The sequence below is a fragment of the Corvus cornix genome, chromosome 3 (genome assembly GCF_000738735.6).
Source record: "Corvus cornix cornix isolate S_Up_H32 chromosome 3, ASM73873v5, whole genome shotgun sequence".
NCBI classification, from domain to species: Eukaryota; Metazoa; Chordata; class Aves; order Passeriformes; family Corvidae; genus Corvus; species Corvus cornix.
Window position 1 is genome coordinate 108,099,777 of NC_047056.1, and position 13,940 is coordinate 108,113,716.

The 13,940-nt window shown below is 43.7% G+C and overlaps 2 protein-coding genes across 2 annotated transcripts in view; both read left to right on the forward strand.

Moving 5' to 3' along the window:
* MFSD2B (major facilitator superfamily domain containing 2B) overlaps window positions 1–13,940 on the forward strand; it is a 58,577-nt gene that overhangs the window by 26,139 nt on the left and 18,498 nt on the right. The gene's annotated exons all lie outside the window — the stretch shown is intronic.
* Window positions 2,540–3,897, forward strand: LOC120409620 (potassium channel subfamily K member 13-like). Its single transcript, XM_039568409.1, is given in 3 exon segments — window positions 2,540–3,566; window positions 3,569–3,808; window positions 3,811–3,897. Coding segments are annotated over 3 exon segments (1,026 nt in total). The 5' UTR covers window positions 2,540–2,857; the 3' UTR covers window positions 3,888–3,897.

Genomic DNA, 13,940 nt, shown 5'->3' on the forward strand with positions numbered 1-13,940 from the left:
AAACCTAAATTTTTTTTTTCCCATAGGAGATGTGCAGTGTGTAGAAAACTTTTACTGACTCTACTTGGAGTTTAAATTTCCCCAACCTCTGAGAAAAGTACATCTGCTACAGAGAAATTCAGAACTAATAAGAATATTAATCAAAAAAAAAAACAAACCCACAATATTTGGAGGAAAATTGAAGTTATAAGGAATGTTCTTGACCAGTTCAGCTGAATATTAGGAAAGATCACACTAGTTTATAGTAGTCAATGGATCATGGGACACAGGCAAATCAGTATTATACTGATTTCAAAATAGGATCCTGAAATTTTTACTAAGAATGCTGCCTTCATTGCTGGGCTGGTGAAGCTAGGATTTGTCATGCATTTGTATCAGTGGTGATAATCCAATGCTGTATCTGCAGACATGTCTAACAAATTGATTGAAACACCTTTTAGTACCTTAAAAACATTCTATTTTCCAACTCAGAATGATCTGATTTCCACTTGATTAACTATAATCTCAATTGCTACTTGAAACAGTGCTTTCAAGAAATGTCACCCAACTTGTAAAATAATCTTCACTAAACTTAATCAGCATTCTCTCATAACATAAAATCATCTGCCTTTTTTTTCCTGCAGTTGTGTCCTGTTTTTTTTCTTCATCACAAGAAGCAATTTTGTATTCTCAAATACTCTCCAAGTGTCAGCCACTGCTTTTACTTCCTCTTTTATATGATTTCATCATTTCATTCCGTATTTGCTTCCCAGTCTGCAGTGTAACTTCTTGCTCTGTCGCTGTTGTGCTCTATGAGTCACATTGGTGCCCTAATTGCTCACTAAGTCATTTACTCATGGTTCACCATAATTCCCTGGAATGCCTATTGAGCACCTTTGTAAAGCCTTTGCTAGTGGGTTACAGAACAGACCTAGCAACAAAATCCAGTCAACTAAAAAAACGAGCCTGAGGACTTCAGGCTCTGGCCATGATGCCAGTGGTGGGATCCTGAGAGGGATCTGTGGGAAGCAACGCAAAGGCATAAAATCACCCTGGGAGTGTGAGCCTTAACTGCATTTCTCTTCCCATAGAATTTGCTTTATGCTGTGGGAGATGGCTGCCAGTCCCTAATGCTGTTCACCCTGGGCCAGGGACTCCCCACCTTTCCATCTCTGCCCAGCCTGCAGCTGCTTCTCTTCTTCAAGGGACGTAGCGGCCCAGAGACACAGCAGCCCCTCACTTCCCTCCCCACAGCTGCTTTGGGCAGATCTCACCAGCTGCTGAGAGATTCCTCTTGTCCCTTGATTTTTATGTGTCTGTCCACAGGGTGGAGGTCATGACTTGCATATAAGCCAGCCTGCACAGAAAATAAGCATTAAATCTAGAATTATAGGGGATCAGGTCATGGACAGAAAAGGAGGGTGGAAAGCGAGAGAAAATATTTGTGTGCCAAAGGCAACAGCAGGAAAAAGTTCTTGTCACAAGAAGGTTTGTCTGTGTGGTTTTTCACTTGTGTTGTTTGGCACACCACAGAGCCGCAGTCCAGCTCTCTTCTAGCACAGAAAATTTAAGGAGGAGGCTGGAGCCTCCTGTAGGACCACTTGGTGTCTGATTGTGGATGCAGACAAAAGTGCAGTGACCTTGGAGAGCCCACACTTGGAGCTGTTAGTGGGGGTCGAGCTGGAAGGGTGAGGGTGAGGGCTGTCACTTCACAGTGTGAGGCAGGACCAGTGCTAGAGAGGAATCTGTGCTGGAAGCAGATTGCCAGTGAAGGGAAGAGGGGTGCAGTTCAGCACTGTGGAAAATGGTCTTTTCACACTGCTCTTGTCTTGTCTTTGAAGTACAAGTGTATCATACTGACTACATTTTCCTTTACTTCTCAGAGCCCAACATTTTTATTTCATAATTGGCATGTCATAGTTACAAAGCGTAAGAAAAAACCCCCAGTGTTTCTTGTGATTTTTCTCTCTCCTCAAAAAAACCTGTTTTTGCTCAGTTGTCAGTTATGTAATCATTTAATAATCCTAATAAAACAACAGCAAAGTTTTGTCATGAGTGTTACTCCAATTTTCTCAACGATGTTCTGGACATCTTTTTATTCTTTAGTAATATCTTATTAAAGCAAGATTGTCTTATCAACAGCTTTAACCAAAACAAAATTACTATTTTCAGGCTTTAGGATGGGAAATATTTGAGACTAGACTGAAGCACCTCTGGCCTGAGAAATCCATAACAGGGAATCAGACCAGAGAGGACTTTTGATAAGATCCATGTGCAGACTTGAACTGTGGAGTGGGACAGAGAGAAATAGAAAAACTTCAGCAATGCTGATTTAAAAAGGAGTTGACAGTGGGTGACAGACAGCAGGGTCAGATGCAGGGCATATTTAACTCCTACTGGGACTCTCATGAGGGCTGTTGATCCTGTCAGGGGCTACATCATCTGGTGTGTGCTCCCAGCCTGGCTTCCATGGTCAGGCTACAGTGAGGGGTGAGTGCTGGGTGATTATGCAACCTGCACTAACAGCAGGAGTCAAGTGAGCCTCAGAGAAATTTCACCTTGTGTTCCAAAGGCTGGGTGCAGATGGATCTCTGGAAGGCAAGAGCCACCCCTGGGACAGATCCATGGTGCAGAACAGCATCAGAGAGAACAAAGCAGCTGTGATAACCCCAAAGCCTGGAAGTGATCCAAAGCACAAAGAGGGAAAGTGTGAACCTAGCAACCAGACCAAAATTCAGACCTCCTCTAAACTCTTTTCCTTCCCGTGTGTTTTATTCTGCTTTTTGTTTCATTCTGATTCTGGAGGAAATGCTGGCCTGCTTTCCTTCCCCTTACAGCTCAGACATAGTCAAGCACAAGTCGGTAACAGCTGGGGAGAATGTTTTTTTCTCAAAAAACCACGTTTTTGAGCTGTACCACAGGGATTTGCTACCAGTTCATCAGTCTTGCATGTGATGAAAGTCCTAACATGGTTACCTACAGGTTTATTTTTTCAACTGTTCTGTTTTGTCTTCCAGGGTTTGGTATGACCACCCCCGCCACCGTTGGAGGCAAAATTTTTCTGATATTTTACGGCCTTATAGGATGTGCAGGGACCATTTTGTTCTTTAACCTGTTCCTGGAGCGCTTGATCACTGTCATAGCTTACGTCATGAAGTCCTGCCACGAAAGACAGCTGAGGAGGAAAGGGGTTCTCCCTCACAACGGCCGGAGGGGCTCAGGGACCTCTGAGGTGGACAGCCTGGCGGGCTGGAAGCCCTCCGTGTACTATGTTATGCTGATTTTATGTGTAGCATCCCTCATCATTTCCTGCTGTGCCTCTGCAATGTACACACCGATTGAAGGGTGGAGTTACTTTGACTCACTTTACTTCTGCTTTGTGGCCTTCAGCACCATTGGTTTTGGTGATCTGGTCAGTAGCCAGAACATCAGGTATGAGAGCCAAGGTCTTTACCGCTTTGGCAACTTTGTCTTCATACTCATGGGGGTATGCTGCATCTATTCCTTATTTAATGTGATCTCTATTGTCATCAAGCAGTCCATAAACTGGATATTAAAGAAGTTGGCCTGCAAGTGCTGCCACAGATGCCAAGAAGATTATTTCATTCACGGAGGAATGTAGTAATGCCAGGAAATGTGCGCAGCCGGAGAAACATCTCCATCGAGACTGACGTTGTCAATGAGAGTGACACGGACGGACGCCGTCTGTCAGGAGAGATGATCTCCATGAAAGACTTCCTGGCCTCCAATAAAGTCTCACTGGCCATCATGCAGAAACAGCTGTCAGAAACTGCTAATGGGTATCCAAGGCAAATGAGCTCTAATTCAAAGCAAATGGATTCTCTGGTGGGGTTGGAGCTCTAGCAATTATGAATAACAGACTGGCAGAGACAAGTGTGGATAGGTAAAATAATAACAGTAATAACAGTGAAACAGTATGAACCATTTCAACACATATTGAAACAACATGATTCAAGTGAAATAGCTAGGGAGAGAGTGCCACCAGAGGGTGGGATCATGTGAAGAGCATACCTCCTGATGGAAGACCTCTTGACTTTTTTGGGGGCTGTCACTTAATGCTTTTGCATTGCACCAGTCCCAGCCTTTCTTCTTCCCCATCATTCTGCTCCTCACGCAGGTTACTGCAGGAGGATTTTAATTTAGTCTTCAGATAAAATTTCCATGTCCTGTTCTTTTCTTCTCCATTTATGTGAATACAGATGTCAGGATAAGAATCTGTGGGATGGGAAGAAACCAAGTGTGTCTACTGAAAATATTCTTAATTCAGAGAGTGTTTGGAGCTTTCTGTCTTACTCTCATCATGCCTGTTTCCTGAAGTAACTTATCTGAGTCCAAAAGATGAATCAGCCTTTGTGATATTGCAGATCTAATTTGATAGAAAATAGTATGAAAGGTGGTAGGTATATTCTGGAGCTATTATATTGTGAATGAGGAGAGAATTTTGCCTTTAGAATTTATTTAGTCTTTCCTATAAGAGGATACTGTCAAAAGTGATACAATAAAAGTTTATCCTCCTTTTGTTTTATTTTCTTCATTTAGATTTTTTTTCAAGGACACTTCTTCTTCTAGAATTGAATCACTGTGTCTGTTTCAAAAAAGTCAAATTAAATTGAAAATTGACATACTGATGAGTGGTATGAGTTTTTCCAACATCAAAGACTTTCAAAATTTCTGTTCGATTCGAATTGTGACTGAAGCATCGCATTGTGAATGCAATAGTAATTTACACAACAGGCTTTTAGTGTGCAATTAGATTGCCATACCAGCATCCAGAGTGTTATTGTAAATGACTGTGACCACCGAATCACTTTGGCAGTGTCCTTTTTCTCTTTCATGTAACTCTGTCATTCTTCACTTGTTTCTCTGGCTTTCAGTGATAATAATGACAGAGTCTTGATTAGGGAAAGGGAGAATGCTTTAACTGCCCGTTTTTCTCAATGAAATGCTCTGAGTGTTCATTATGACTAGAAAGGAAATTTCAGAGAAAGAGAATGAAAACAGGAAAAGAAGTGCTCTTTAATAACAGTGAAATCATCCTTTGTATTAGGTAGCTGGAGAAATAAAGGATTAAATTAATATAAAGTCTAGCAAGAATTTAAGGAAGAGGACTGAATTCCTGATTCTTCTTTAAATATGCAATGCATTAAAGCTAAACAATATATGAGAGTGTAAATAAGCAAAATTGGTCACAAGGACCTGATCCCCTGAAAAGAATAGTGTATGCATCAGGACTAAAGTTTTCTCACAGTCGGAAAGCCTTTCAGAATACTGCAATTTTAAGGAATTTAGAGCACCATTATATAGTTCTCTCATACAGAACAAGGCAGATAGCCTCTTCAGTTTAATTTGTATTAGGAATTAATATCATAGCCTTTTTCTTCATTCTGGCCAAAAATTATTTTACCTAGGTTTATAATACTGTAGAATAACACTTTGATACTCATTTTATCAATATTTGAATTTGAAAACACAAGCCTGGAATCTTTTCATATAATAAGCTAACCCCAGATATTCAACAAATGTACTTAACTAGAGAAAAAATTGACATTATTAGGGGTAAAAATCCTGATTTAAAGTCAAATCCTGCTGTCCTTAGTAACAAGAAAAGCTTCAAGCTGAAGTCATTAGTCCAAATTTTGATATCCATCAACTCAGCTGTGCAGCAGTGGAATAGTCTTAACAGCATCCCTTCATATTGCATCCATGTAAAATCTGAATCAGCTTCCAAACCCCAGCATCCGAGAGAAAAGTGGTCTTATTTGGTTTTTGGGGGATTGTGTATTAGCAAAAATTGCCACTGAGTTATTTTAGATGAAATTATAATACCCAAGATCCATTACATTGTTACACTTTTTTTTTTTTTTATCCCAAGGCCTTCTTTGTCTCAATCTCACTGAATAAAAAATACGTGGCTATAAAAAGAGGAAAGTACTGCTCTGAAGCCTTCTTTCCAAATTCATTCAGAACACCTCAGTTCACTGCCTGTAAGACCTCATTAAGATCCCCTAAGATCTCATTGTTACCCGCATTCCTCTGCCCACTAGCAGAAATACTATAGGACTTAACCCATTGCAGCAATCATTAGGAGGGTTTTCAGACGGTTTGAAGACATGATACAGTGGTGTTGCTCTGTTCCATTCTTTCTGGTAACCAGCCTTGGTTTCTCATCACCATGGAGGAATCTTTGTCAGCTATTTTCAGTAGATCTGAAAACATCTATGGTTATGAAAGCAAGGGACTAATAAATAGTCTTTTAAAAGAGACTTGACAAGGCTGTGAGGGATCTTCGGTGCACATTAGCTCTGTTTTCACTGATCGGCCCTGACCTTGCTCAAGCACTGCCTTCTTCATGAGCCAAGCCTGTGCAAGATCTCTGCACTTGTGGTTGGATTTCATGTCCACTGAAGATAATGAGGAAATAGCTGCACTAATCATCTCTATTCAGATGTCAATTGCCAGAGATGAAGGACGGGCATATTCTGTCACTGTGCCATCTTGTACCATGATGTCATCCTGTCCCTAAGAGACCTCTGACTTTGTCACTGAGTTCCCCTTATGGCAGCCATGATCAACACTGAATGAGGTAGCTTTGCAAGGAGACCAGTAGAATAGTTAGAGAATATCTGTGGATAAATAAATAAGAGACATCCGATAGTACTACTACAGTTGTTTTTAAAGGCATTGAAGAGAGAAATCCCCAAAAGCTCTGTTCATAATGTAGTATCAAGTTATTAATTCTCAAAACAAGTGGAATACAAACTTACACGTACCAAAAAAAGAGGAGAATTTAACATAGGAGTGACAAATGCCCCTGTGTGAAAAGTAAGTTGCAATAAAAGTACAGATGATATCACATTTCTTGCATTGCTTTTTTAAGCAGCAATGAAGAATTAAATAAATAGTCAAAGATCTATTTAAAGCTGTGTAAATTTTTATGTTATATTGCTTAACACTATAATCTCAGTCAACAAGACAGAAACCTCTTTTCAAAAGTACTGAGCTTCTCTATTGCCTGCCATGAATTTTTATGGTGGCTGTTGAGATATGGGGGTGGGGTTTTTAAGGCAAAAATGCTTGGGGAAAACCTTGGATGCATTGAGATTCTGAATCTGCACTTTAAAAGGTCACTTTAAAATTAGTGGGTTAAACTGCAGGTTGCAGCCTGGTAGGCTGAAACTGAAAGCCCTTAATGGATAATCTGCTGAAATTTAGTCTTATAGTTATGCACATCTTAATAATATGGATACATTGCACATTGAAAGAAAATATCTGGTGCTAATCAAAATACAATCAAATAAGTAGAGGTAGGTCTTAGGGTTTTCTTGATAGTTTAGGTTTTGTAAAATGTGTCCATCAGATGCTTTGCTGGTATGTAGGTGTGAAAGTAGTTACACTCATTTATCTCCATGAAGGACGGGCATCTTTTTGCAAGGACATGAACAGATTCTTCAAAGGCATTTAATTCCTGCTGGAAGTCAATTAACTTCCACCACAGACTGACTTATGATAGAAGTCAGGTACCTAATTCCCTTAGGCAATTTGAGAACCCCAGCCATGTATTAAGTTTTTGAATCTAAGCTGACCTGACAGTGTCCTGAAAAGTTCAAACAGTTGGAGCAAAGTTTCAGTGCTGCAGCACTCTAATAGCCAAATTCATTTATCTAAAAGCCTTTTATGGTAAAAGCTTTGCATCAACCAAATAACACAAACAATGTTTAGATTTTGTTTGATTTAACCTTGGCCTCTGTCAGTTTTAATTATATTTGACACATTTACAAATTGAAGAACAAAGGGAAGGTTGGACTAGGCATGAAAGACAAACCAGCTCCATTTCTCTGACTGAATTAATCTAGAGGAAAAGGTCAGCTTGGGAAAAGAGCTTCTTGATTAACATTATATTGAATAAAGTTTCTCTGGAGGTGAAGGGTATTAAATTGTTTGGATGACTCCTCTCCAACAGCTGTGGAAGTGGAACTGTTTGTGTGACCCGCCGATGTCCCACGCTGGGAACAGAAGCTCAGAGAGCCTTAGCTGAGAGAAGGGTCAGCATTTCCAAGCAATACAGTTGCATCTTCTGTTGTTTTTGATCTAGGTTACTAACACTGTGCTAATACAGTCATTTCCTAGATTCTTCAAGAAGTAGTAGTTATTTCGTCCAATTTCATGTACAAGCTGTGGAGAATCACCAAGTGTTTTATTTCCCCTGGGCAGAAAATACTGCCAAATACACAAGTACAATGTGTCTGTTTGAGAATGTTCACAGTAGTTTTTTGCTTAATCCAGGAAATAAGAATACAATCCCTTCCCTACTCCTTATCTTCCAAACATCTATTGGCAACAATCTCTACAAAATACTCTACTTATTGCTTAAAAGGTCACGTTTCACCAGGAAAATTAAAGCCATTGCTCATCAAGGTGGACCAACACAGTCTTTTATTTTTTTATTAGATTAAAGAGAAACTGTAAACACAAAGAATGACACTTCAGGTCCAAGTAGGCAGAAGCTTTTTGATATAGCCTGTGTTTATAGACCTGTTTTATGTCAAACCAGACAAAAACACATCACTGCAGACTTTTAAGAGCATAAGTTAGTCTAAGAACAACCTTGTGGAATAGATACACTACGTCATATTTTGTTTTTCTATAGTTTAACTCTAATATATGCCTTCCGTTTCATTGTTTGAAATTATTTGTGATAATAGAATAAATATAAATTTGCAAAGATTTTGAGAGGCATAATAATGAGATAAGTTTTAAATTAAATATTATTTTCCACAGGCTGCCTAGCTTTCTATAAAGGGGGAGTTTGATGAAAGGCAGAATCAACTGTTTCCAAGCAAGGGTGCAGTTTCTGGACTCAAATGGGTTTCCTGTTAGGTACATGCAGAAGCTCCCAAAGAGACAAGATGGCTTAGTTTTCACATGTTATCTTTTGAAATGTTTTTCAAAGCTATTCCCTCTTTTAAGGCCATAGAACACTGTCAGTGTTTTCTGATTGTCTTATCTGAGAAAACTTAACCTTGCTTTTTGGTATCTTTAAAAAAAAAAGATGCATATGAGAAAAAATGAAAATGACTTGTCCTGGGTTGCAGTGTATTCTATTACCATCCCCATCAGCCGTTGAAATCAGGTGGGGCAGTGTTTCCTTGCCTCCTCCCCCCAGACTATCTTTCTGTTAATTGCCCATCATTGTCCTGCTGCTGACTCAGAGATAACTCCCTCTGGACTATCTTCTGTTAATGAGCCTAATCAACACTTTGCCTCATGACTCATCACCCCATTGTGAGATGCTCCACCCAGAGGGAGGAACCAAGCATCCCATCGTGGATATAACTGAGGCTGAACATCAGAGACACCGGCTTCCCACTGGATTTCCAGAGGACAGGAGCTACACAGCCACCACTGGACTTCCTGAGGAAGAGCAGACTGTTTTACTACAGGATCACTGCTTCAGAGGACTGCAGCCACCATTCTACCAGACTGCTACCACCACCTGCCTAACAGGGTGTCAGGTTGTACCTTGACTCTGTCAGTTTGACAGTGTTTTCTTTTACCTTTTTTTTCCCTTTTTCTTTAATTTCCATTAAATTGTTATTCTGACTTGGTGCCTCCCACTGGTTTGTTTTCAAACTAGTACATAATTTGGCGCCCAATGTGGGGCAGCTCTGAGAGAAAGTCAGAATTACAATTTTGTGTTAACGGAAACCTATTCACCATGGTGCTCAGCTTGTCTACGTGGGTACTGTATCTTGCTCTCTATATTTTTCCTCACATGGGGAACTACCTGCCTGTAGTATTACTCCTGTTAAAACCAGGGAATGGTATGAGAATTGCTTTAATGGTTTATTATGCCTACAGCATAATAACCTGTGAGGCGATGAATACCATTCGGAGTATATACTCAGTTTTTGTTTGGCTGTCCTAGTCTGGGCTCCTATGTCTGGGATCTCCTCAACAATCGCACCCAGCCCTGGTGGGAGGAGTAAAGAGTGGTTTCTTCCAGCCTTTCAGGCCAGGCACAGCAGTTTTTTGAAAATATTGAATTCCCTCTGGATGTCAAAGATGGCATAAACTTGCTGTCAGTTCTGCTTGGTCTTCTCTGTACAGCCTGCACCATCTACACCATGCTTAGAATCAGAGCTATGGCACAGCATCCTCAGGATGAGGGAGGGAAAAAGAGCAGAGCAACAAACACCGTGCCTACGCAGACTGACACAGAGGAGAAAAGAACCAAATGCAAAGCAACAGCGTCCATGTCTACGCAGACTGTCACCGAGGAGAAAGAACCCAGACACAAGACAACAGCGTCCATGTCCACGCAGACTGACACAGAGGAGAAAGAACCCAGACACAAGACAACAGCGTCCATGTCCACGCAGACTGACACAGAGGAGAAAGAACCAGACAAAGACAACAGCGCCATGTCCACGCAGACTGACACAGAGGAGAAAGAACCAGACACAAGCAACAGCGTCCATGTCTACGCAGACTGACACAGAGGAGAAAGAACCCAGACACAAGACAACAGCGTCCATGTCTACGCAGACTGACACAGAGGAGAAAGAACCAGACACAAGACAACAGCGTCCATGTCCACGCAGACTGACACAGAGGAGAAAGAACCAGACACAAGACAACAGCGTCCATGTCCACACTGACACAGAGGAGAAAGAACCCAGACACAAGACAACAGCGTCCATGTCCACGCAGACTGACACAGAGGAGAAAGAACCAGAACAACAACAGCGTCCATGTCACGCAGACTGACACAGAGGAGAACAAAAGCACTGTCAGCGTCCCATGCAAACCATCACTGAACCAGAACAGCCTAAACCGATTGCAGTTGCCCCCGTGCAGAAGAAGAAATCAAAAAGCAAATCAGTCCGCATAGTGACTGACGAGGATGCAGCAGGACCTTCGCACCCAGCAGAAGAGGCAGAGCCAGAGATCATCACTCGGTCGCTATCCCTGGGTGAGCTGCGAGACCTGCGGAGGGAATTCACCCGCCAGACGAACGAGTCTATCCTGACCTGGCTGCTCCGCATCTGGGACGCTGCAGCCAATGACACCATTCTGGACGGAAGTGAGGCCAGGCAACTGGGATCTCTGTCCCGGGATGTGGTCATTGACCAGGGGATCGGGAGAACCCAAGAAACCCTCAGCCTCTGGCGGCGACTGCTTACAAGTGTAAGGGACAGGTACCTTTGTAAAGAAGACCTCCAGGTGCACCAAGGAAAATGGAGCACAATGGAACAAGGTATCCGGTGCCTGAGGGAATTGGCTGTGCTGGAGATCATTTTCTCAGAAGATGAGAGATTTCCTAAGAGCCCAGATGGTGTCCAGTGCACGTCACAGATGTGGTTGAGGTTCGCACGCCTTGGACCAGAGATATACTCCCGTTACCTGGCAACGCTGCAATGGAGGGAAGGCGAGGACAGGGTGGGCGTCTTGGTGAACAAACTGAGGATTTACGAGGACACCGTCACAGCCCCGTTTCGCACCCATGTCTCATCCGTGGAAACAAGTCTTTTGGCTGAGCAAGTCCGGAGCTTGATTGAAGAAGGCCATCAGAAATTGAAAAAGGAACTTAAGGAAGAGATTTACCACATCCCACCAGAACCAACAAGAGTCTCTGCCATTAGGAGCCGGCGACCCCCAACCAGGGAGAGAGGATACACCCCACGAGGTAACCTCTGGTTTTTCCTTCAGGAACATGGAGAAGACATGAGTAAGTGGGATGGAAAACCCACCTCCTCCTTAGCAGCTCGGGTACGTGAACTAAAAAGAGGGACAACTACCACAAGAAGTGCATCTAGAGTCAACATTGCTCCGGTCTCCCGCACACAGAACTCCAGACGGTACCGGAATGATAATATGACCGATCCTCTTGAAGGGACCTCAGGAACGTATTCACCGGAAGGGAGCAACATGCAACATGACCAGGAATAGAGGGGCCCTGCCTCTAGCCAGGTAGAGGAAAGGGAGAATCGGGTCTTTTGGACTGTGTGGGTCCGATGGCCTGGCACATCTGACCCACAAAGATACACGGCTTTGGTTGACACCGGTGCTCAATGTACTCTGATGCCATCAAGGTATGTGGGAGCAGAACCCATTTCTATTTCTGGGGTGACAGGAGGATCCCAGCAGCTGACTGTACTGGAAGCTGAAGTGAGTTTAACTGGGAACGAGTGGCAGAAACACCCCATCGTGACTGGCCCGGAGGCCCCGTGCATTCTCGGCATAGACTATCTCAGAAATGGATATTTCAAGGACCCAAAAGGACATCGTTGGGCTTTTGGGATAGCTGCTGTGGAGACAGAAGATATCAGACAACTGAGTACATTGCCTGGCCTCTCAGATGACCCCTCTGCCGTGGGACTGCTAAGAGTTGAAGAACAACAGGTGCCAATCGCCACAGCAACAGTGCACCGCCGGCAATACCGCACCGACAGAGACTCTGTGGTTCCCATCCATGAGATGATTCGCAAACTGGAGAGCCAAGGGGTGGTCAGCAAGGCCCATTCACCTTTCAACAGCCCTATATGGCCAGTGCGTAAGTCCAGTGGAGAATGGAGGCTGACGGTGGACTACCGTGGCCTGAATGAGGTCACGCCACCATTGAGCGCCGCTGTGCCGGACATGTTGGAACTTCAGTACGAGCTGGAGTCCAAAGCAGCGAAGTGGTACGCCACTATTGACATTGCCAATGCCTTCTTCTCCATTCCTTTGGCCAGCAGAATGCAGGCCCCAGTTTGCTTTTACCTGGAAGGGTGTGCAATACACCTGGAACCGACTGCCCCAGGGGTGGAAGCACAGTCCCCACCATTTGCCACGGACTGATCCAGACTGCATTGGAAAAGGGTGAGGCTCCAGAACATCTGCAATACATCGATGACATCATCGTGTGGGGAAACACAGCAAAGGAAGTGTTTGAGAAAGGAGAGAAAATCATCCAGATTCTCCTGGAAGCTGGCTTTGCCATCAAAAGGAGCAAAGTCAAGGGACCTGCCCGAGAGATCCAGTTCCTGGGAGTAAAGTGGCAAGATGGACGACGTCAGATTCCCACCGAGGTCATCAATAAGATCACTGCGATGTCTCCACCGACCAGCAAGAAGGAAACACAAGCTTTCCTAGGCGCCATAGGTTTCTGGAGGATGCACATTCCCGAGTACAGCCAGATCGTGAGCCCTCTCTACCTGGTTACCCGCAAGAAGAATGATTTCCACTGGGGCCCTGAACAGCAGCAAGCCTTCGCCCAGATCAAACAGGAAATCGCTCATGCGGTAGCCCTTGGCCCAGTCAGGACAGGACCAGAGGTGAAAAATGTGCTCTACTCTGCAGCCGGGAGCAATGGTCTGTCCTGGAGCCTCTGGCAGAAGGTGCCTGGTGAGACTCGTGGCCGACCACTGGGATTCTGGAGCCGAAGCTACAGAGGGTCTGAAGCCAACTACACTCCCACAGAGAAGGAAATCTTGGCAGCCTATGAAGGAGTCCAGGCTGCCTCAGAGGTAATTGGCACTGAAGCACAGTTGCTTCTGGCACCCCGACTACCGGTGCTGGGTTGGATGTTCAAGGGAAAGGTTCCTTCCACGCATCATGCCACCGACACCACATGGAGCAAGTGGATCGCCCTCATCACACAGCGTGCCCGTATTGGAAACCCGAATCGCCCTGGGATTCTAGAAATTATAACAAACTGGCCTGAAGGTGAGACTTTTGGATTATCTTCTGAAGAAGAAGAAGAGCAAGTGACTCGTGCTGAGGAAGCCCCACCATATAATGAGCTACCGGAGACTGAAAGACGTTATGCCCTCTTCACTGATGGTTCCTGCCGAATTGTAGGCGCTAATCGAAAGTGGAAAGCTGCAGTATGGAGCCCCACACGACGAGTTGCACAAGCTACCGAGGGACAAGGTGGATCGAGTCAGGTTGCAGAGCTT